Consider the following 25,699-nt stretch of genomic DNA (forward strand, 5'->3'; position numbering starts at 1 on the left):
CACTAAGGACCGGAACATATGGCTCGTTCAAAAAGTCGAGAATCCCAAGAAAGCCGACCTAAAACCTCGGGAAAGTGGGCGCGAACATTTGGTGACGCAATGTCAGATCGATAATTATCGAGGTTGATCTCAGGCGGAAGTATATAACAACGAGTTCCCGACCTTATGTTTTGTGTGACGACACATGCATCATCAACATGGCGCCCATGCATGCAACTGGCATGTAGTCAGTATCATAAATGCTAAAATATCACCTTGTAATCACTATCAACAACACCAGTTAATGTCATTCAATGTCAGTGATGCTGGTCTCCGACTGTTTAATTTAGCTTACTTCAGCTAAAATGATGTGTCGTGGATGTGGAGGCTCAAGTCGAGGTGAAAAAAAGAAAAGAGGACCAAAACAAAACAGGCATGATTCCCGATGTTCCGGGATCTGTGCCGTTCATGTGCCAAAGTCCAGAACTCGATTGTCACGTGAGTAAGTGTCGTCAGCTGTCTCGACAGGTCCCGAGCCCGTGAAGGCAACATTAGACCCTTTTAAATGTTCAACAAGATCAGTTGGTAAAGTGTCCGGTGTCTTCCCCAGACTAGCGCCTAATGCTAGGGAACCTTTTTCATTGGAGGGGCCACTTCAAATTCCTCCTAGGGCTGAGAAAGTCCTGCAAGGGCCGTACTATGAGCACAAACCATCATTTTCCCGCGCACTTTAGGCCTGTTGAAAGCAGACATCTTTCAAACAGACCCCACCTGTTCTAGATATCCTGCATATAACTTCATTATATTGAAAATGTAATTTCTAAGATTCCTTTACAAAATTTGTTATATCATATGAAGCTGGCTGCGTAACATTACAATTATATCGGGGGGCCGGACACAACGGCCTCAAGGGCGCCTTAAACGGCCCTCGAGGCCCTACCGTGACTTAATGGTAGGGCACTCGTCTACTACTTGGCCGACCCGGGTCGGGTCCCGGCCCGGGTCCTTTGCCAGCCCTTCCCCGTCTCTCTCCCAACTCACTTCCTGTCTCTGCTTCACTGTCCTGTCATATAAAACACCAACAAAGGCTTGTAAAGCCATCAAAAAATACTGATAAAAAAAAAAAACGCCCCTTGAGACATAGGTTCCCCACCCCTGCCCTAATGCTTTAGCCAGTACAGTAGTACAGTACACCGCATACAGCAGGTGTGGGGAACCTATGTCTCGAGGGCCATTTGCGGCCCTTGAGGCCATTTTATCCGGCCCCCGATGCAATTGTACTGTTATGCAGCTTCACATGATATATGACATTTTGTAAAGGAATCTTAGAAAATACAATTATGTTATATTCAGGGGGACCTAAAGAAGGTGGGGTCTGTTTTAAAGGTGCCTGCCTTCAATATAGTCTTAAGCGCAGGGGGAAATGATCATCAAAGACACAAGCCACCCTGCACACAAACTGTTCAGCCTCCTGCCCTCTGGAAAGAGGTACAGGCGCCTCCGTTCCCGTACCACCCGGCTGGCGAGCAGCACAATGCACCAAGCGATCAAGATGCTGAACACTCAACCCACTCTCCCTCCACTGTCAGCCTCTAGCCAGCAAGGCCACTGACAACCCCCCCCCCCCCCCCCCCCCACTGTCAGCCTCTAGCCAGCAAGGCCACTGACAACCCCCCCCCCATCCCCCACCACCATATCTGCGACTGAACATTCCACCTGCACTACTATACTTGTGACTGAACTTTCAACCTGCACTAACTCAAAACATGCACACACACACACACACACACACACACACACACACACACACACACACACACATACACACACAAGCACACTGCACTTTCTGCACTAAACCCAAACATACACACACTGACACACACACACACACACACACACACACACACACACACACACACACACACACACACACACACACACACACACACACACACACAGACACACGAACACACACACAAGACGCACACCGCACATTCTACCTGCACTAAACACATACACACACATACACACACACACACACACACACACACACACACACACACACACACACACACTGCTGCTGGTGTACTTGACAGACCTTTTTTATATTTATTTTCTTCAAAATGCTACTATTACCATGTCAGAACGCTATAAAGGACTTTTTTAGGAAAAGCACAAAAGCACAACAAATACCTCTTAATGTATGTCCTCTACAAGTCTTCTGTTGTCCAGTCTTGCACTTTAAATGTCTGTATGAGCACTGTCTATGTCCATACTGTCTTAAGTCCATGTATAAGTACTGTCTATGTCTATACTGTCTATGTCCTTACCTTAATTAGTCTATGTCTGTATGGGAAAGCAAGAAATGTAATTTCAAATTCTTTGTATGACCAGTGCATGTAAAGAAATTGACAATAAAACCTACTTGACTTGACTTGACTTGACTTGACTTGACTTGAAATCCTGGTTTGTGTTGATAATACGGCCCTCGGAGGACTTGTGCGACCTTCGGGTGAAGTTGAAGTGGCCCTTTGAATGAAAAAGGTTCCCCACCCCTGGCATACAGTGATGTAGGGACATAGTACTGCACATAGGGGCATCTTTTTGAGCAATGTTTCTGGGCAATGACACTATAAGATTTGGTTTATCACCGTAATTAATAATGATTAAAACAAAGTTGTCTGCTGATCCATTAGCCAATGAGAAGCCAATCGTGTTGTTGTCTGGCAACATTGCCTAAAACGTTGCCCTCTGTAGTGCTATGCTTTATGTGGTGTGCATAGGTGTTTGTAACGCTGTGAGTAATGTGAGCTTAGAGTAACAAAGCGAAGGTGAAAGCCCTACTGGGAAACTCCAACTCCCATTGTCATTGTGACACAGCACTCAAGTGTTCACTGCACACAATGCAATTGCATTTATGCCTCATCCGTGCAAGGGGGCAGCCCCCAATGGCGCCCCAAGGGAGCAGTGCAGTGGGACAGTACCATGCTCAGGATACCTCAGTCATGGAGGAGGATGGAGGAGAGCACTGGTTAATTACTCCCCCCACCAACCTGGCGGGTCGGGAGTCGAACCGGCAACCTTTGGGATACAAGTCTGACGCCCTAACCGCTTACCCATGACTGCCCTCTAATGCCTTCTACAGTCACTAGTGACACTAAATGCTTTGGTGGCCTCCCGTAACTCCTCACGTTTAGGGGTCAAACATACATACCAAAGCCGAACGGAATGGTCGCGGGATGAACGCGGTCTTTCTGCTTAGTTTCGGCCGGCGTGTTTTTCTCTGCCTTGCACACTGACAGCGTCGGCGTGCGCGGCCAGTCCTGTTCAAAACCCTCCCCACAGCCAAAGCTAGCGTGCTACTTTGCCATTCATTTGAATGAGACACGCTCAAGTTCTATTTTCCAAATGCAGCGCGGCGCGACGCTCGACTACCGCCGGTTGGTGTGTTAGGACAGATATGTTTCAATGTATTTTCACATACGCCGGTAAAAAAAAAACGCGGCCGTTCCGTTACGCTTTACCGCCCTGGTGTGTAAGACCCCTTACAGTAAACCAGTTGGGGGGAGCCTCGTTGGCTTTCTGCCCCCCTGTATGAACCAGTTAAGGGGAGCCTCGTTGGCTTTCTGCCCCCTAGCCCTGTATGATGCTTCCAGTATCCAGTAGTGGTTTAGGTCTGCAGCAATTATCCTGCACCCGCCTTGCACATGGTTGTAATAATAATAATAATAATGATAATGATAATAATAATGATAATAATGATGACAATAATAATAATAATAATAATAATAATGCAAATAATAATAATGATAATAATTATACCTTTGTTTTATATAGCACCTTTCAAAACCCCCAAGGTCTCTTAACATGATATAAGTGTGTGTAAGTATGTACTAGGTGTGTACTTCTGGACACTAGAAGCCAAAGGCCTCCAAAAAGAGATGGGTTTTAAGGTGTTGTTTAAAGATGGCCAGTGAAGAGGCTTTTTGAATGTGGTTGGTTAGGTTATTCCAGAGGAGTGGAGCAGCCACATGAAAGGCTCTGTGACTGGTGGCCTTGAGTCTGGTGCGGGGGATGACCTTGGAAGAGGACCGCAGCAATCTCGAGGGGGTATAGATGGGTTCTAAATTGTTGTTTTCCCTGCGCCATAACTCAACCTCTGATTGTTGGAAACCGCTGTCGGTCAAAAAATCAGCTCACATGGTTGGCTGCAAGTGTCAGTGTCTTGCCCCTCCTCACTACACTGTGTTGATAAACAAAACAAAACCCATCTATTTTAGAGGAGGAGGTCTCTGAGGAAGAGGGGTGCCACTAGCCTGGTAAACCAGCGCCACACGCTGGACGCTGAAAATGTTCAGCTAGCGAGTGGGTCTGGCCTAGGATCTGAGAACTTTTGAACGCTGTGCCCTGAGTCAGGCGAAACCAATCACAACGCACAGATTTGTTTTGAATCAAAGCGGGCGGGGTTTTGAGGGAGTGATGACGAACCTCGCAACACCGTTGGGAAAGCACATCAACGGCAAAGATCACCGATTGGTCAGAGTGCCGGCACGGTTTGAAAAAACAACAGGTTGTTCTCATACCTCTTAATGTATGTCCTCTACAAGTCTTCTGTTGTCCAGTCTTGCACTTTAAATGTCTGTATGAGCACTGTCTATGTCCATACTGTCTTAAGTCCATGTATAAGTACTGTCTATGTCTATACTGTCTATGTCCTTACCTAGATTTAGTCTATGTCTGTATGGGAAAGCAAGAAATGTAATTTCAAATTCTTTGTATGACCAGTGCATGTAAAGAAATTGACAATAAAACCTACTTGACTTGACTTGACTTGACTTGACTTGACTCATCAACAATCTTCGGAGGTATCGTTCATCGGGGCCAGACTAAATTACTCCGGTCTCACATTTGGGCTGGTTTATCAGGCCAGGGTGCCAGACCATTGTGAGGTGGTAGAACAAGCCTCGAAGGTTTCCCTCTCGTGGAGTTGCACTCATGGCCCTGATAGACAGGTCATCAGGTGGTAAAAATTAGGCCTTTCATCCTACCGAAGTTTTCTCTCTGGATTACTGACCAGAAGGCCTATTGGAAGAGATTGAAACATAAGGCCACCTCAATTTTTGCCCAAAATGACTGGTTTTCATGCATTATTCACCATTCTACATATAGTGTGATATTCATGAAAGATTAACAATTTTTTGCACTATTCTGTCCTATATCCGTACATACGTAGATGCTTATAAAGGTTGACTAAAAAAAATCAAATAAATTTGCCCACCATGAAATATCCAAAGTATTGTAACCTGATGACCTGCCTGCCTATCAGGGCACCCGAGCACCCGCGTTCCCTCTCAAACTTTGTGAAACGTTGGGGTCATTTCACTTGAAATCAGACACTTTGGGACCCGACCGACTCTGATTTCAATCATACTGTAATCTTGAACGAAGAGAAGACACCGGAGCAGCTCAGATGGGATGCTTTTTCTTTTTAATTCAAGTGCACAACATGTTTACAGTTGCACAACATGTTTACAGTGTGCATTTACATGATGTGCTCTTGAATTAAAAAGAAAAAGCATCCCACCTGAGCTGCTCCGGTGTCTTCTCTTCATTCAAGATTACCTGCCTCCCTCCCGTTGATGCACCAGATGTAAAAACAGAAGCGCATGGAACCCCTTTTTTGTTCAATCATACCGTACTTGGTGTGCCTTTTTAGTAGCAAGGTAGCACCCCAGAACTGCATTTATGTGAATCTGACACAAATGTTAAGGGAGAAACAGACTGGCAAAGGTTTACATATGAAGGTAGGACACTATACATTCAGCCTTGATTATATCAGTCAGTGTAAGTCACAAAAAGATGTCCGTGGTCCGTTTTTTTCTGGCTCTACAAGTTACACAAACAGCATGGAATACAACAACCCTCAGAATATGAATTATGAGAAATTGAAAAATGTAAAGTTGAATATAAAAAAAAAATGTATATTTTAAAATGGCCAGTTCCTTGTCTAAACGTAGCCTGCAATGTCATGAACAACACCTGAAATGCTGGTGTTTGGTTCTTTATTCATGTCAGAGATAACGGGACTCAAAAATATGGCATACAAATCACCTAGTAATAATATGGTAATACCATAGTAATATCACATGACAGCATGTCTATCGGAATATGTGAAGGATGGAGATGATCCATGAGGATGCAGGAAGTTCAGTTCCACCTCTCCAGTGCTCGGCATACATTCCTCAACACATGCTAGCCACTAGTTGTCATCATATACAGCTACAACATACCCTTTGATGCTTGAATATTTAGATAATTCCTTTACTGAGCTTATTCTTTTCCCCTTAATATTAGTCGGTTTCTCCCGTAATATTAGTGTCAGATTCAAACCAATGCAGTTCTGGTGTGCTACCTTGCTACTAAAAAGGCACTTAAAGTATCATTGAAATCCGTGTTGGTCGGGTCACAAAGTGTCTGATTTCACGTGAAATGACCCAGTTATCCATGCTATGTTACTCAGAAGAGTTGTAACTACCTTGATTCCCCTTTGGAGTTTGAAACTGCTTTACCTGAAGGGATCATTTTTGATGAATAGTGGCTGTTGGAGCCATATTGTGATTTATGTAATTGTGATGGAGTGACCATCTCTAAGGTTGTGGGTGTGTTCTGACTGTCACGCCAACGAGCCTGGCTCTTTGGTGTAGTGGTCAGAGCCCCAGTTTACTACCCAGAAGGTCCAGGTTCGAGTCCCGGCTGGGCAACTCTACTCCCCTTCACTATAGTAATCTTGATTTATTTAAATCCTGTAACCTGCAAACCTGTAAATGGAAGACTTGAGTTAGTTAAATACTTACCTGATATTTGTTTGTTTTATATACAGTACTTACCCTTTTATGTTTGGATTCATCTTGTGTTTTTATATTTAGCTCTTATTCATACTTACCTGGACCTGAACACGCTCTGTCTTGCCTACACACCTCTGAAGTAATTTGTAATGGCACTGTGAACCCCTCATCCTTATCCTTCAAAAAGAAAAATAAAGAAAAATAAGTGAAACGTCTGTTTTTCAGTAGCAGACTGACATTTATTTTTTTCAGTGCAGTAAGACTAAGGTTTCGACGTGGGTCTTCATCAGAGTCCTCGAGGGAGGCATGTCGAAACGTGAAAAGTCTTACTGCACTGAAAAAAGTAAACCCAGTAGCAAATCTCAGTGTACCAAGAAAGAGCCCATAGTCTCAGACGCTACTGTTTGTCTGGCTGGCCTGCTGACTGGCTTGGCTGGCTTGCCTGCTTTTGTTTTGTGCTCTCTTCAGTTCCGGGTCAACGAGTTTGGGGTGCTGGAGGTCGTAACGGACGAGGCAGCAGCAGATGACGAGAGCGTCAGGAAAGCCCATGCCACCACCACATGGAGCGTGCCCACCGCCCAGGAAGGCAAGTCACACACACACACACACACACACACACACACACACACACACACACACACACACACACACACACACACACACACACACACACACACACATACACTGTACACACACACACACACACACACACACACACACACACACACACACACACACACACACACACACACACACACACACTGATGCCACCACCACATGGCAAGTCTCTCTCTCTCTCTCTCTCTCTCTCTCTCTCTCTCTCTTTCGCTCGCTCTCTCTCTCTCTCTGTCTCTCTCTCTCTCTCTCTCTTACGCTCGCTCTCTCTCTCTCTCTCTGTCTCTCTCTCTCTCCCTCTCTCCCCCCCCTCTCTCTCTCTCCCTCTATCTCTCTCTCTCTCTCTCTCTCTCTCACACACACACACACACACACACACACACACACACACACACACACATACATACACTGTACACACATACACTGTACACACACACACACACACACACACACACACACACACACACACACACACACACACACACACACACACACACACGCACACTGATGCCACCACCACATGGCAAGTCTCTCTCTCTCTCTCTCTCTCTGTCTCTCTCTCTCTCTCTCTCTCTCTTTCTTTCGCTCGCTCGCTCGCTCTCTGTCTTTCTTTCTCTCTCTCTCTCTGTCATTCTCTCTCTCTTTCTCTCTCTCTCTCTCTTACGCTCTCTCTCTCTCTCTCTCCCTCTCTCTCTCTGTTTCTCTCTCTCTCCCTCCCCCCCCCTCTCTCTCTCTCCCTCTATCTCTCTCTCTCTCTCTCTCTCTCTCTCTCTCTCTCTCTCTCTCTCACACACACACACACACACACACACACACACACACACACACACACACTGACGCCACCACGTGGGCTATTATTTTCACTGGCTAAGAAGGCAAGTTGCTTTCACACAAACACACACATGCCACGCACGCACGCACGCACGCACACACACACACACACACACACACACACACACACACACACACACACGCACACGACCATGGAGGCCACTTCAAGCTCACAAACACTCGAGCTTGCTTTTTGTTGTTGCATGGTTGCAAAAAGGGATCGTAGTGGAGTGCTTTGTTTTCAGGTTAATCTTTTGGGGGAATTTAAGTGGATTTTATTTTGTCCTCTAAAAAGATAAATAAAATCTAGCCGGTGTTTATTCAGTGGAGTATCCAAACAAATTATTAACAGCTTTTGTTTTGAATCATGAAAAGGCAACATTAACTTACTCTTTATTTTGCTTGCTATTGATTGTCAATACAAACCTTCAATAGTAATAAAAAAAATAATAAATTAAGAAAGAGATCTTCATATTTCATCTTCATATTTTTGGTTTGAAACATCCGGCTATGTGGCGAAAACCATTTTGGTGAGCTGAATGGCAGCACTATCATGGATCGATGACATGAGTACTGGCTCTTGATAGTATCTAAGTTTAACTACTAATTCATATTTAAGACCAGATACAGTGCAATAGTTGAAATTCGGAAATGCATGGTTTATTGGCTTGAGAGAGGGAGAGGGGAGGCCATTAGGCCCAAAGGCCTGTCCACAGGCCTCCCTCCCCACCCCCTCTCCCTGAGGAGGAGTTAACAGGTACAGGTACTAGCAAGAAGAAGCACCCCAACAAAGGCCAGCATGTGAATTTACAGTGTCTTACCCCTCCTCACAGCACCGTGTTTACAAGCACAGTGAACCCATGTATACTGTCACACTTTGAACCTCCACAGTCAGTTCAGCAAAATTTGAAGTCAGCTTCTCTTCAGTGAAGACTATTCCTCTCTGACTTTCTTATTATGTTGAATAATCACACACTTTCAATTTGCTGCATTCACTCTCCCATCTTTTTCTTCCCGTCCATTTCCCTTCTTCTGCCATTCATGTTATACCTTTCCTTTGGTTTCCTGTCTTCCTTTGGTTCTCTTTTCATTTGATTCCATTTGATGGAGTGACTTGTCTTTCCCTGCCTCCCCAGTTGCTCTCCATCTCTTGGTCTCTCTCTTCCATGTCATCAATTCCCCTCTTATTCCTTCTACCCCTTTCTCTCTCTCTCTCTCTCTCTCTCTCTCTCTCTCTCTCTCTCTCTGTTTCATGTTCACTCTTCTCCCTGCCTGTCTTTTCTCTTCATCTTTATCATTCTTGGTTTTTTTTTGTCTGTTTCTTTCCTTATTGTTCCCGCTCTCTCCCTCTCTTTATTTGTTGCTGAATCTCTGCCTCTCTCTCTCTCTCTCTCTCTCCCAGTGGTGAAGGAGGAGTGTGCTTCGTGGTCGCAGCGTGGTGCGGTGTGTGTGCGCTGCCAGAGGAAGGGCTCTGCAGTGGACTTCCTGTGCGAGGGACGCTACTGCAGCGAGCACTGTCAGCAGCAGGACCAGCAGGAGTGAGTGGCACACCACACAGCGTCAGGGTTGCCAGATGAGGCTGATGATTTCCAGCCCAAAAAATGCTCAAAACCGCCTAGAAGCACAAAATCCCGGCCAATTGTATTGATGTCTATGGTAGGGTGACCAGATTTGGGTTTATGAAAATGAGGACTCTTTTTTGGGGGGGGGGGGGGGGGGTCATCGGGGTATCTGTGATAAAGCGTTATCAATAACAATAATGAGTGTCACACCACACAGAGCCATACAGAGGGGAGAGTCGGGCAATCTCCACTGTGTCCTAGGGTGTCCGACTTCCGCATTAGCAAAATTAGCTGTTTAGCGTTTCAGAACTGCTTAAGCGTTGTGAATGGTTGCGAATGTTAGTGCCTAGAAGTGGGCGTAGCACACAGTAAATGCGATGCGATGCGATGCAATGCAGGGAATATGTCCTTATTTTTGACTTTTAATGTGGTGGTTCTATGTTGACTCTATGGAAAGACAGCCGCTTTAGGCACGACCTTATCTCGTTGAAAGGCGGGGCTGCAATTTAATTCCTGGTGCTCGCGCAACTCTCCCCTCTGTATGGCTCTGACTACACAGCGTCACACCACAGAACTAGCGTTCGTTAGCATCCGCTCAGCTTCAGTTACATCCCATTGGTCCGACAGCCCATTAGTCCGACCACACACGTTAAAACTATGCCCAAATCTAAACAATTCCTGACCCCTAACCATCATTAAAGGCATGTAAAGGCGTACCCACGTGTAGCCTAGCCTACCCCAGTAGCTGCGTGATGCTCCTGTATGGCTTATTGTCTGACTTGGCTGTCGGACTATTGGGATATGAACACTAGGTGCTGTGTTTAAGCTTTTGGCCGAACCATGGGCTCCACTGCAAATAAAGTAGCATTGCTTCTAGTCAGTCCAGGAGCAATACAAATAACGTTTCTGTGCTCCGGAAAAATCGGGAACTCCTCCCACTTTGTCGGGAAGCAAACAACCAGTAGCAAATAAAGGGAGGTGTGCCATTTGGGAAATGTTATGCTTTTGGTCAGACCAAGTCTCGAAGAGATTTGAAAGTTGATGATAATCAGGCTACTGTCTGCTACTCGCTACCGCAGGCTTCACCAGAGCCACTAAAGACTCAAAGTAGTAATAATTCATCAGTCTGCAAACGCAAACCACCTCTGAAACACTAATGCAACCTCTGAGCTGGAGAAAAAGAGATAGAGGGAGGGAGGGAGAGAGAGAGAACGAGAAACAGAGAGAGAGAGAGGGGGGGGTGGGAGGAGAGAAAGACAGAGAGAGAGGTGAGGAAGGGAGGAAGGAGGTAGAGCAGTATGAAGATAGAGAGATGGAGACAAAGGAAGGGGGAGAGAGAGCAAGAGGCGGAGAGAGGGAGAGAGAGGGGAAGAGAGGTGGGGGAGCAAGAGGTGGAGCAAGAGGTGGAAAGGGGGTGAGAGAGCAAGGGGGAGAGAGATGCTGTCGTGTTGGTTCCTGTTATACACATGAACCCATTGTCTTTGAGAAGGAGTCAGCTGTGTGTGTGTGTGTGTGTGTGTGTGTGTGTGTGTGTGTGTGTGTGTGTGCGCGCGCGTGTGTGTACATATGCGTGTGTGCGTGCACGCGTGTGTGCGTGCGTACACTTGTATCCATCGTCATTGAGAAGGAGTTGCTGCCAAGTGAGTGTTCATCTTAAGGTAGTATTCCCTCTGAGCCCTGAACACTGCCATGGCAACGTAGCATGAAAGGGGGTTGGGGGATGCTAGGGGCTTGTTGCGGGGGGGTAGGGCAGGGGGGGGCTGGGTTGTCTAGCAGTCGCCCTATTCACCAATGAGTGGCTAATTACTCAAATGTAGTGCTAAGTTCAAGTGTGGGCAGGCAGGGGTATGCTGGTGGTCCTGAGTGAAGTGACTTGGCTTAAGGGCTCAACTGATGACATCTGAAGGAGCTTCGAGAGACGTAGGTAAAGGACATTGTCTGAAGAGACTACTATACGAGCTTTGTAGGAGGGTCATTGACATTTTGAAGAAGCAGACGTCAGAGTTTATGCCACTTATTGTATTGCATTATATGTTTTTTTTGTTTGTTTCTCACACACACACACACACATACACACACACACACACACACACACACACACACACACACACACACACACACACACACACACACACACACACACACACACACACACACACACACACACACAGACACACACTACCCTCTTGCTCCTCTGAGAATATATATTTTATTTACTTACTGTATTTATTTATGTTAAAGTATCTATATGTACTTTGTAATATTTGATCACCAAAAAGCTAGTTGTAGTCTGACGCTACTGTTTTGTGGCCTGCAGTGAGTGGAATTCGAAGAAAGCGGTTGCCAAGAGCAACGGGGAGGTGACGGGGGTCAGCAGGAAGAGACGCCTGCCGCCGGAGAAGCTTCCGGAAGAGACGGAGGCCACGATGGACGCCGCACCAGAGGAGGAGGACGAGGACTATGTGAGATTCTCATCATACTTACTTTTTAGTTTTGTTAAGATTTTTGGTTGGGATTTTTATAATGTGTGCAATGATAAGGCAGTGTGTGAACGAGATAAGGAAATTATCAGGTGAGATGATCGAATATGAACCAAAGTCCCCAGTTTTTGGTATATGGAGCCCCCCCCCATCAATCTTACTTGTCTATACTCATCTTCTTGCGTTTTTTTTTTAAACATAATTTATTTCTATTTAGATGAGAATGAGACATTGTTTTTTTTTCTTTTCCCTCTCACACCCTTTAAGTCTTCTTTTTTCTTTTTCTTTCTTTCACTACTACGTTTCATCTTCTATATCTGTCTATCTGTCTGTTTGTCTGTTTGTCTGTTTGTCTGTCTGTCTGTCTGTCTGTCTGTCTGTCTCTCTCTCTCTCTCTCTCTCTCACTCTCTCTCTCTGTCAATTCAAGCCCTAGTGTGTAGGCCAGTGGGAATTCTCTGCTTCTTTTAGAATATGGAGCATAGCACTGCTTAAGATTTCTCGGGGCCACTGGAAGTGTGTCACCACGGGCTCCCTCTCATTTGTCGACTCTCTATATCCCACTGTATCTGTTGTTTTCTGCGCTCTCCCTCTCTTTCTATCTCTGTCTGGGCGTAGCTACAACTTGATGACACAATCAGATTGAAATGGCTTGAGACCTGAAATTTATAATCGTCATTTTTAAAGACATCTTTTAATATTATGATATGTAATGTATTTTAATGTCTCCTCCCATAGCTCCCATGGCTGCCAATCCAGTAGCCATAGGATAGGAGAGCATGAAATGCTTGTCTTTGAAGCAAAGAGGATAAGGAGTTCTATTTTTTTTAGCAAATGGACTGTCACTGCTTAGTGCATACCTGTGATATTTTTTCCAATTTGAAATTGCATGTACAGTGTACAGTCACTGCCACCATAGAACCAGTAGCACAACGTCCGCTCTGTAGATGATACCAACTAGAGTTCTCAACGGGCCTGAAAATGTCAACCCGACCCTACCCGGCCCGTGGCTTTTAAAGCCCGAGCCCGATGTTACCCGACACATCACTAGAATTATCTAACCGAACCCGGCCCGAGGCCCGAAGTCGGGGGTCGAGTTTCCCCACGTTATCCTATGGAGAATGACGGGTTGTGGTGGGTCTTTAAGGGCACTTATGTGCAGTAAATTGCATAACCCACTTAAAAACCTAGTGAAAAGATATTTTCCACAATAGAAACATAATATGAAATTGGGAAACGTTCTTGCTATTTAAGCAGAATCATCCACAGCGCGATTTCAATAACCGCCTCTTCACGGCAACAACAATCTATCCACCTTTTGTTTTGACTTCTAAATGTAGGCTTACTACATTTCCACCCCGTGTATCTGATTAAATGTAGGCTACGTGAAGTTGCCCCTCCCTCCTTGTTTGTTCATATGCGTGGATGAGATGGAAAGCTGGCTGTGCCAAACATTGTTTAAAAGTTTCATAAAATTTTGGTCGGCACACAAGGTTTTGGACATACTAATTTCTAGTGGCACCTGGGCTACGGTTGGTGCATTGATCAGCCATGTAGCAAAAAAGACAGATAGCCTAGGTGAGAGGATGAGATCTTCCTCGGCTGGCGAGCGCTCCGCATGTGTGTGCGCCCCAAGACCCGACAGTTGCTTAAAAGTCAATTTGAGCACGAAAACAGCAAAGACAAGGTGATATTTCATTCAAACAGGGCCTACACGCTCCAAATAAAACATTTGCTGAGGGGATTTTCAACCAGACCGCAGCGCGAGCAGACAGTCAGTGTGAAAAGCCAAGTCTACCGGCACCTTCGCTGCCGCTCGCTTACCATCGGTGCACGAGCCATTTAAATAAAGTGGCATATCGCAACAGCACATGCGGATTAGCCAAATTATATGCAACAAAGTCGCCAACAAAGCGTGGATTTAACGTTTAATACGCATATGCCAACGTTGTGTGAATACGTGGAAAGGATAACCTAATTGGAAAGCCACTGTCCTTTCTAGTATAGCCTATGTAGAAGACCGCTTCGGTTTCGTTTCACCTCATGGGGAAAACATAATTTCCATGCACTGCATTTGCTGAGACTACTAAGCAATAAAGTTAGCGATCAAACTAAAAATATTGGTTGTTGTCATTACAGCATTTAATATGCTAGGCCTACTATGGCTGTTGTTTAAAATAGTCATTGGATTGCCAACCGTCCCTTGTATTAAGAAACAAAAGTATGGTTCCATGAGCTGACATGGGACTCAATATCCTTAAAATTGCATCTAAGAACTTTTTTCCCGTTTTTATTAGTTTGCGTAATTGTAGCCAATGTATTTTTTCTGTGCGTTCCGGGACCTCTTTCCAACTCATCATCGCTGTGATGTGATGTTTGTTTTGCGTTCTGGTACCTTGTGATTTACAAATTAAGCACTGCGCAAGGTTGCATGCAGCAGCCTGCCAGACCTTCGTTACGCAGGCCTACATATATTTAGATAGATAGGTCTAGCTTTACTCACCCATCAAGGGGAAATTCGCCATGATTCACGGTAAACAGCAGAACAGATTTTTTTTTTTCACTGGGCGGAAAAGATTGAGCCCGCGGACCGAACCGACCCGAGCCATATGCTTATATTTTCGACCCGAACCCGGCCCGAACCCAAAGGGCCCGTCGGGTTTTTCGGGCTGACCCGACCCGTTGAGAACTCTAATACCAACTTACTGTTACTACTACTTTGTGTGTGTGTGTGTGTGTGTGTGTGTGTGTGTGTGTGTGTGTGTGTGTGTGTGTGTGTGTGTGTGTGTGTGTGTGTGTGTGTTAGTTCGCACAGTCTTGCTCTCATTTCAGCCAAATACCACATACAGTAAGGCATACTAACTGGTGCTGTCAATCGATTAAAATATTTAATCGCGATTAATCGCACAAATGCCATAGTTAACTTGCGATTAATTGCATTTTGTTATATGGTTGTGACGTCATCTGTCGAATGCTCCATTCATTTCAACGGGGCTCCCCAACGTTCGGACGTCTGTTATTTTTCGATAACGGACGGGTTGGTCTATAACAGACCGCTGTCAATGGCAACAAGACTTTTCACTGCTAAAGCGACTTTTCAACAAGACTCTAATCAGCTGCTGTGATAGACAGCACCCGTTGTCCTGGCTACCGCTGTCAATGGCAACAAGACGTTCACTGCTAAAGCCACTTGTATACAAGTCAGTGGCTAAAGCGAATGTTTCATATCACTCCGCAGGGGGTCCGGTCTTTTGTCACTCTAATCAGCTGCTGTGATAGACAACACCTGTTGTCCTGGCTAGCCTACCTAGCTGTTGCCTAGCGGTGTTCCACAACGGCACTGTTTTGTTTTGCGCAGCAACAATCTTAACATTAAATAGGTCTAAAGAAATGTCCCCGCATGTGTGAATCATTTAAGTATATCCATATAATAAGCGGGTTAACTTTCGGCGAGTCGGTCGCTTTGTGGAATAGCAGCACTTCAGAGAGAACAAGACCCCTCCGCTCCGCGTCGGGGTCTAAAGATTCTCTCTGTCGTGCTGCTATTCCACGGTAGCGACCTTCTCGCCGAACGTTTACCCTTACTTAATTGCATAATTATGTCTCATTTAAAATCATTGTAATACTTCTATCGATGTAGGCCTACAAAAATGGCCATAGGTTTGTGCAAATATTTTTTCAAAAATTGAAAACAATGAGTGTTAGACACTGACATCTGCCCTAATGTCATATGATATTAAAAAAATAAGGGGAGAAAATGATAACAAAAACATAAATAGGCCTATGCACAAAGACACACACACATAGGCTACACAGAGGATATTTAGTTTCCAGTGACAGGAGGGGAGAAAACGTGCCTCATAGGCTACAGCAGGGCTACATTTTCCTGCAGCAGTGTGGGATTGTGCCTCCTTGGCATTTTTTAGGCTAAATGACATTATAAGATCATCTGGTATATGCAGACTACTACATTCAAAAAGATTTTTATTCTTAGTGAGAAAACAAATAAGCCTGGGGATAACACTTTCAAACAAAGCATCACATCTAGCGTTAATCTCGCTAAAAATATTATCGCCGTTAAAAAGGGGTTGAGTTTTTAGCATTTTGACTAATACTAACACATACGTAACATATACGTTCCAGACCTCACTTATGTATTGTTAACGGTCAGCAGTAGGTTGTTCGTGCCCTGCATTATCAGTTGTTTTGGATGAAAGCATTTGCTGAGCGTAACGTAATGTGATGATGTAATGGGTTGGGGAATGAGGCTTGTGTATTTTTTCTGAGATTAGCCTGCAGTGTGTGATGTTTAAACATTAATCTAGAATACCACTCCACATTATAAATACTGCCACATGCTTGATCCAAATCTTTTCTTAACCCATTTTAGCCCAAGGCACCTGCAAAAAACACCTGCTAAATCCCCAAGTCCTTTTTGGAAAAAGGTGCCTTTCAGCCTGTAAAAACAAAAAATATCTCAGCCTACGAAGCACATAAAAAAAAACATGAAATGAGTTGCATTGAAACCCTAAGACCCTCATCTTGCATTAGAATGTGTTCATTCATTCAGCTCTAACACACCCACATTTATAATAAAAAACCTCAAATCTCACGAGCCTCAATGCTGCGTCTGTGCAGCTCTAGGTGCCTAGGTCAACACTCCATATACACAGCATCCGGCATCAATGGGTTAAAGGGACACTGTGCAGGAAATGGTCAAAAAAGGTACTGCAACTATGCTGCTCATTGAAACTGTGTCGCCTATTGCCAAATTTGACCTTTTCATGATAATTTACTAAATAATAAACTAACATTTTCTAGTATGGCCCAAGTACAGTCATTTTTGCAGCTAAAAATGGCTATTTCTGGAAATTCAAAATGGCGGACCATGGAGAAGATCCCCCTTTTCATGTATGAAAAGTGCAATTTTTCCAGTCATAATGAATACTTAGAATTTCATGGTGGTGGTAAATATTCAAGAAAAAGGTAACATTAGTGAATGGGTAGCATGAATTCTGGAAATAAACAACTAAAAATCTCACACAGTGTCCCTTTAACAAACTGAACCTAAGATGTTTTCCCCTTGGACTGATCATCCACAATTGCATGTTGAGTGGCAATAAAGAAATGTTGAATGTCTAATAATACTGCAAAGCATCTGACAGATGGATTTGTGTAGTTTGTGAAATCTTTTGTGTCAACAGTGTTCAAGAGTTCTTGTATGATACTGGACATGCCTTATTCACAAACAGGATATTTTTGAACACTGAAAGTAATTAAATGTCTGCTGATAGTTTCTTCAGTGATGGGACATTAAGTTAGCCTCACGCGCCATCCTATGTACTGGCCCCTGTTTTCTGTGGAGCGATGTTGAGCGGTGGGATTTGGCCGCCCAATCCTTTCCAGAAAAGAGCCAATAAAAGAAGAGACAGGTTGGTGGGGGCGAAAGGGGGAGGACGCTCGTGACAATACCGTAAGCGCCTACGCTATGTTGTTGTTCAGTAACTGTCGGCGATTGGGTGAGAGCTGTCCAATCATTTCAAACCAGAACTGAGTGCAAACTTCCCGCTTCCTGCAATCGCGTCAGATCAAACAACCTCCAGACCATCAATACGAAATGAAATGGTAGTATTATGGGATGGTCAGGTCAGGCTAATATTCATTCATCCATTTTCAACAGGAAGAGAAAGACAACAGGAAGTCGGCGCGAGGGGCCCCCAGGGGCCGCAGGAAACGCAGAGGAGACGCAGCTCTGCTCAGACACAGTGAGTAGTGCACATACGCACGCACGCACACACGCACACACACACACACACACACACACACACACACACACACACACACACACACCTAGTGTAAAGTGACGCAGCTCTGCTCAGACACAGTGAGTAGTGCACAGACGCATGCACGCCCACACACACACACACACACACACACACACACACACACACACACACACACACACACCTAGTGTAAAGTGACGCAGCTCTGCTCAAACCCTGAGTGAATTTGGTGTTGGAGTGTTGGAGTGTTGTAGTGGAGTTTGCAGCTATGAGATTGAGATCCTCTGGTCCTTTGAAGCTTCGGCAGATGAGGCAGTTGGTCTGAAACTCATAAGAGTGATTCTACGATTCGACTGCGCTTTTGGCAAAAGCAAAATGTCAATTATCAGTATTTTTTTCAACTAAATGACCTAGATGTTAACATAGTGTATATATTTAAGTTTCCAAACAAACAAATTGCCAAGCTTAATCTTAAATCATTTGATAAATACTCTAATGAAAGCGAACATTTGCTTGATTATTTTGTCAACAGTGTTATGGACAAATACTATGTCATTTCAAACATATAAAAATACTACAGAGTTGAAACAACATACGTTTAAAAGTGTTAATGTCCCTCAACAATAATGTTGTCATTAATCTGTGCAACTGATATAGATAATGTGATTGTTGAGCTTCATTAGTAGGATTTTATGATTCACTGTGATACAGACTGACACATTTTTCATTATAAATCCCTGTAACGTCTGATTTGAATTTAGTCACCCTCCTTAGACTTCCTTCTCCAGAGATAATCCCTAGTGTCTGTTCATAGGATTTTTCCAACACATAAGGGATCAATAGTACAAAAACACTTTCAAAACACAGTTACTCAACTGTGTTACGGTCAACAGTGCAGGGGAACAAGTCGGCACTTTTTTAGGAGAAAAAACAGAGCAGACAAACCCATCTCCCTAGAACACAAATTATTTTGTTTGTTTGTCTGTCAATATGGAGATAAATTGGCTAAAACATACTCCTCCTCAACTGTCATAGCTGATGCGTAACACCATTGACGGTAACACGGCTTGGCATTTCAGCCATTTTTATGGTGTTGTGCTAACTGAGGACCTCAGAAGTTCCACCACAACACCTTAATCAATTAATGTATTTGTATGCTTTATCTGTGATGTTCTACATGTGATTTCTAATTCAGATTCTTATGAATATGTTGATAACACAGTTGACAGGCAATTTTCCCGCTATGAGAACATGAAAAAGAATGGATTAAATTATGGAAGGATGGAGCTCAAAACTTACCAAAAAGTCTTCCAATATCCTGCCAAAGAGGTTATGACATCACGTGATGTTATTCGTATGGCCTGAGACCAAACCATTACTGATTTATGGAGGGGCTTTTGGACCGTGACACGGTTAACACAGTTTTCATGGACACACACAAAATGGCAAATTTCATGTATAATGGAAAGCACAGTGGTCTTTCTGACAGTTTTGTCATATTGTGATGATTACTGTGAATCAACATTTGCAATTGTCTTGGGCAAAACAAGTTTCTTTACATGCTAATATGAAGACTGAATCTGACATTTGGAAAACAGGACGGCATGAAAACGCCCAAAACCAGTATTAAATATTCATTCTTGCTGAGGGAAATAATGCCATGTCTACACTTTCCATATTATATGAAAGATAAATGTGTGCTAATGTCCAAAACATCATTGGATGCAGTTAATAGTTAGTGGAATTGGCAAATAAAATCCATGGACTTAAAAGCGCAGTCGAATCGTAGAATCACTCATAAATATCCTGAATTTAATCTATTTAGTACAAATACACGAGTTGCACTACTGTACACCTGTAAATAATGTCTTCCCAGTTTGATTTGCAGGTGAATCATGAAACTGAAACTGAAAATGGATATGAATGATATATTTTGTCTCGTACAAACATAATAGTCTGTGTGCTGCTATATGGCCTAGCTCAGGGGTTCCCAACCTTTTTCAACTTGGGGCCCACTCGAAATTGTGAAAAATGTTCGGGGCCCACCTCTGACCTCAATTGACAATAAAACTCAAATAAATCAACAGCAACACACACCAAAATATGATTATTATTTTTGGAATATGATTTCAATGCCCACTTGGAATACCTTCAGGGCCCACAGGTTGAAAACCACTGGCCTAGCTATCCATGTACAGTGCATACTAAATGAGAGGTGAATAAATATGCTGTGTTTCCACGGCAGCGGTGCCGTACGGGGGCAAGAAGAAGTGCTGGTGCTGGGCCTCTTATCTGGAGCAGGAGAAGGCCACCGCCGCCCCCAGCAAACTCTTCAAGGAGGTATGCTAACGACCCATTCACTCATTCATGTATTCATGTATTCATTCATGCCTTCGCCACCGCCGCCCCCAGCAAACTCTTCAAGGAGGTATGCTAACGACCCATTCACTCATTCATTCACACACTCACTCACTCATTCATTCACGCATTCATGCCTTTCACACTGCTGTTACCTCAGCAAACTCTTCAAGGAGGTATGTTAAGGACTCATTCATTCATTGACTCATTCATTCATTCATTCATTCACTCATTCATACATTCATTCATTCACTCATTCATTCATTCATTCATTCATTCAGTAACTCACTCAATCACTCATTCACTCACCCCCAGCAAACTCTTCAAGGAGGTACGCTAAGGACTCATTCATTCATTCATTCTCTAATTCATTCATTCATTCATTCATTCATTCATTCATTCATTCATTCATTCATCCATTCATTCATTCATTCAGTAACTCACTCAATCACTCATTCACTCTCCTGCCTCGCCCCCAGATGATTGCAAAATGCATTCTTTCATTCATTCATGCACCACCACTGTTCACAGAAAAGTCCTGAAGGAAGCACACAATACTCATTCATTCATTCATCGGATTGGTTTGTGGATTGATTGATTGACTTGTGTTTATTACAGTAATATGATTTATACACTCAAAACCTCACAGGTTTAAAGTCTTATTCCCAGAACTAGCATGCTTGTCCGGCAATTATATGTCTATGCTGCTAGATCGATAGATAGATAGATTATTTATTTGTCCTTTCGGAAATTTGTTCTGTGCCATTTTCAGTGCATCTGATACAATTACAAAGACATTACAATAAACAAGAACACAATAGACAAGCACAACCCCCCCCCTCCCTACCTCTATAGGACAAAAAGACTGTCCAAAAAACCCAACATAAACACAGTAAAGTGCAGTATTCAGTACCAAAGTGCAATGTGCTGTGTGTGTGTGTGTGTGTGTGTGTGTGTGTGTGTGTGTGTGTGTGTGTGTGTGTGTGTGTGTGGGCGTGTGTGTGTGTGTTTGCGTGTGTGTGTGTGTATGCATGTATTCATGTGTGTGTGTGTGTGTGTGTTAAGCTGATATGTGTGTGTGTGTGTGTGTGTGTGTGTGTGTGTGTGTGTGTGTGTGTGTGTGTGTGTGTGTGTGTGTGTGTGTGTGTGTGTGTGTGTGTGTTCATGTATGCATGTGTGTGTGTGTGTGTTTAACTGATATTTAAGTTAGTGTGTGTGTGTGTGTCTCCACAGCACCAGTCCTTCCCCCAGAGCAAGAACGGCTTCCGTGTGGGCATGAGGCTAGAGGGCGTCGACCCGGAACACCCTGCGATGTACACCGTACTCACTGTAGCTGAGGTACACACACACACACCCATACACACACACACACACACACACACACACACACACACACACACACACACACACACACACACACACACACACACACACACACACACACACACACACACACACACACACACACACACACACACACACACACACACCAGAACACCCAGCAATGTACACTGTACTCACTGTAGCTGAGGTACACACACACACACACACACACACACACACACACACACACACACACACCAGTTCAGCCATTTCATGCGGCCCTCAGAGCCTTTCCAAGAAAAAAAATGCAGATTCATATGGTCACTCATTCTTAAATGGGCTACCTAAAACAAGGGTCTTGGAAACCTAAGATTAGATTACTAAAGTCTACAACTAGATACAATTAGCAGGAATGGCATAACTGACAATGGTGTAATTATGTTGGCGTACACCATTTCTTATTATTGGCACGGGCAAGTTGCCTACGACATCTGGCCCTTTGGTCAACTTTCTAAACCCAATTGGCCACCCCTGCTGTATACCATATGCTGCACATAACAGTGCATCCACATATTTATGCTATGATGTACAGCAGGGCTATTCACATGGCGGCAATATAACAACAATAATAATCTTCTGGTGTTACAGGTCTCTGGCCATCGCATCAGGCTCCATTTTGACAAGTTCTCCGACTGCTATGACTTCTGGGTAAACGCCAGCTCCCCTGACATCCACCCTGTGGGCTGGTGTGAGAAAACCGGACACAAGCTGCACCCTCCCAAAGGTGAGTAAGCACATCGCATCACATCACATCACATCACATCACATCGCATGGCATCACATTGCATCGCATCGCATCGCATCACATCGCATCACATCACATCACATCACATCACATCACATCACATCACATCACACAAGCTGCACCCTCCCAAAGGTGAGCAAGAACATTGCATCAGATCACATTGCATCGCATCGCATCGCAACGCAACGCAACGCAGCACACCGCATCGCATCGCATCGCACTGCACCGCATCGCAACGCAACGCAACGCAACGCATCGCATTGCAACGCACCGCACCGCACCGCGCCGCACCGCATCGCATCACATGACATCACATCAGGGCTGAACGGGTAATCTGGCGTACAGGGCATTTTCCTGTTGGGCCACCAGTCCCCAGGGGCTGATGTTGTTGCTGTCGCTGTTAGGGCTGCTCGATTATGATAAAAAAACAATATCATGATTATTTCAGTCAATTTTGATATCACAATATTTTTAAACGATATTTCTTTTAAAGACAAATTAATCTTACCTTAATCTTACCTTACCTTAATCTTACCTAATCTTATGCAATCTGACCTCCCTTCAGCAGTTGGAGTACAGGGCCATAGGGAAACACACAGTGGTGTTCTGCATGAGTGTTGGGTAGCAAGTCTGCTTTGTGCTCGCAATGGCTCGCTGTTGTTTTCATGGGAATCCGCCCACAATTTAGAGAGGGAGGCCCATTGGTCCATCATCAGTATGGACAGTAGATTCATCCAGTGAAGGTACATGTATAGTATGAAATTGGGGCAGCCGTGGCTTAAGGAGTTGTCTTTCAATCTGGGGGTTGTAGGTTCGAATCCCACCTGACCTTTCCCTACACATGCACCCATGGCTGAAGTGCCCTTGAGCAAGGCACCTAATCCCACATTGCTCCAGGGACTGTAACCAATACCCTGAGAAAAAGTAAAAATGTAAGTCGCTCTGGATAAAAGCGTCAGCTGAATGTAATGTAATGTAATAATGTAATGTCATGTAAATTGGCCTGTGTGTGTGTTTTACCTTGAAACAGACCGGATAAGAGGTGAGCAGAAACAACACACCTGTAGCTCACCACCTGGGCAAAGAAGAGACACACCTGCACTACCGCACCACTTAACCATCATTACAAATCAACACACCACACCCTACCACACCGCACTGCAAAATACCACACTGCATCACAATGCACAACACTAGCCACAACTGAACACACCATGCACACAAACAATGTACCACACCACACCACACCACACCCGAACCCAATGCAACCCCCCTCCCCCCCACCACCACCCCTAAAGCACCCTTTGCCCTTGAATAGCCCTGCCCTATGCTGTCTCCTCAAAGCCCTACTGGAAGAACAAGACAGACAGGGTGTCTGTGAGGAAGATTTAGGTATAGGGACATTATTTTGTGATTTTCTTACTCTTTTTGCTCTTCCAGTGCCAACATTTTCTTCATAAGCCACATGTGAAGCCTGTTATGATGTCTTTTTAAGCCCCTGTGAAGGAGTCTTATTTGGCTGTTTGAAATAGGGCTTAGGGCCAAAGGGTGTACTGTAGTAGAAGGTTTAGAGCTCCCTCGTGTGGCGTTTCCTGGCAGTGCAGCAGCCAGGGCACCACACAGTTAGAGTGCATTCCAATACGTGACCTTGCGTCCTCCACTTGCGCTTGTCTCCTCGTCCCGCCTCCTGGCCCCTCCTCTGTGGAGAAAACGATAAAGTTTCCCAGCTGTCAGCCTAGCCACAACAACTTTTGAGGGACTGTTTTTCATTCACCATCCCAATTGCAAATGAGAAAAAGACTCTACAATTGAGCTTTTGCAAGATATTGAAATATAATGTCATCATGACATATTACTTCCTTGTACGAGGAGAGAAGCAAGTGGAGGAGACAAGTGGAGGAGGCAAGGTCGCATATTGGAATGCACCCTTGGTCAGGCATAACAGCAACACAGTGGAGCTGAGCTCAGTATTACTCCCCTGTCAACTATAAACAATTACAATCCATATGAACCACGTGGCAGCACTAACAAAAGCATGTCAGGCTTGGACTCAATTCTGGCTATCTATCCAGATTGTACATCTGTTATTAAAGGCCAACTTCCGATAAAACACAGTTTTACTCACTCCTTTTGAAAATCGGACTTGGGTCACCCCAACCCCAAGCAGTGCGTCACCTTGCCTGGCTGTGTTTCCCGGTGTTTCCCAATTGACATAAATAATGCAGAGAAACAAGCGAATCACGAAAGCCTTTCTGTGTTGCATCACGTCGAAAGAAGGCGTTGCCTACAAAGGCTTATGTCGACCCATTTTTCTAAAAACATGTCAAGTAATTTTTTTCTGCTTGTTTTCAAAACAAGCAACGCCTGGTGGGCCGAAACCTAGCTTAGCTTAGCTATCAGCTGGTTGCTACTCTCAGATACACACAAAGCGCAAAGCCTCATACATACAGCATGCCCACTCTGGTTGCTCAGTGCCTGCAAGAAAGAGCACAGCCCTGAATGGAGCCTGCACGCCTCCGTTGGCGCCCCTATAGTGCAGTACCACCCAGGGAATTGGCGACTCTGTTTCCCATTACAAGCTCTCCGAGGACAGGAGGACTGAGCCAATCAGAGACGCATTTCCACGAGAGCAGGAGGAGTGAGCCAATCAGAGACGCATTTCCACGAGAAACCCGCAACACCCTCTCGTTTCTCCACCAGCCACCTTGCTAGCTTGCAAAAACGGCTTGAAACAAAGCAACCAGAACGTTTTTTAAAACAGGACCAACGTGTAACACATTCAATAACAATCGGGAACACAGCAATATTAATGAAATGACGTTGAGAGGCGACCTTTAAGCCGACAGAAGCATATCAACACCCCCACGACTCAATGCATGACATGACATTACATTGCATTGCACTTAGCTGACGGTTTCATTTTATTCGAAGCAACTTACAGTTATTATTTTTCAGGGTATTGGTCACAGGCCCTGGAGCAATGTCGGGTTAGGTGCCTTGATCAAGGGCACTTCAGCCATGGATGGAGAAGTAGGGAGACGTCAGGGGAACCTGCAACCCCTAGATTGAAAGACCAACTCTCTAACCACTAGGCCACGGCTGCCCATGGCTGCCCACGGC

The 25,699-nt window shown here is 44.5% G+C and overlaps 1 protein-coding gene across 1 annotated transcript in view; it reads left to right on the forward strand.

The window, feature by feature from the left end:
* l3mbtl3 (L3MBTL histone methyl-lysine binding protein 3) overlaps positions 1-25,699 on the forward strand; it is a 126,193-nt gene that overhangs the window by 8,130 nt on the left and 92,364 nt on the right. The window contains exons 3-10 of the mRNA XM_063223743.1: positions 7,293-7,410; positions 9,673-9,808; positions 12,150-12,294; positions 17,991-18,075; positions 20,339-20,433; positions 21,685-21,789; positions 22,423-22,558; positions 23,610-23,621. Coding sequence (XP_063079813.1) covers positions 7,293-7,410; positions 9,673-9,808; positions 12,150-12,294; positions 17,991-18,075; positions 20,339-20,433; positions 21,685-21,789; positions 22,423-22,558; positions 23,610-23,621 — 832 coding nt within the window. The remainder of the gene's footprint in view (positions 1-7,292; positions 7,411-9,672; positions 9,809-12,149; positions 12,295-17,990; positions 18,076-20,338; positions 20,434-21,684; positions 21,790-22,422; positions 22,559-23,609; positions 23,622-25,699) is intronic.

Source organism: Engraulis encrasicolus, chromosome 18 (genome assembly GCF_034702125.1).
Source record: "Engraulis encrasicolus isolate BLACKSEA-1 chromosome 18, IST_EnEncr_1.0, whole genome shotgun sequence".
Lineage (NCBI taxonomy): Eukaryota > Metazoa > Chordata > Actinopteri > Clupeiformes > Engraulidae > Engraulis > Engraulis encrasicolus.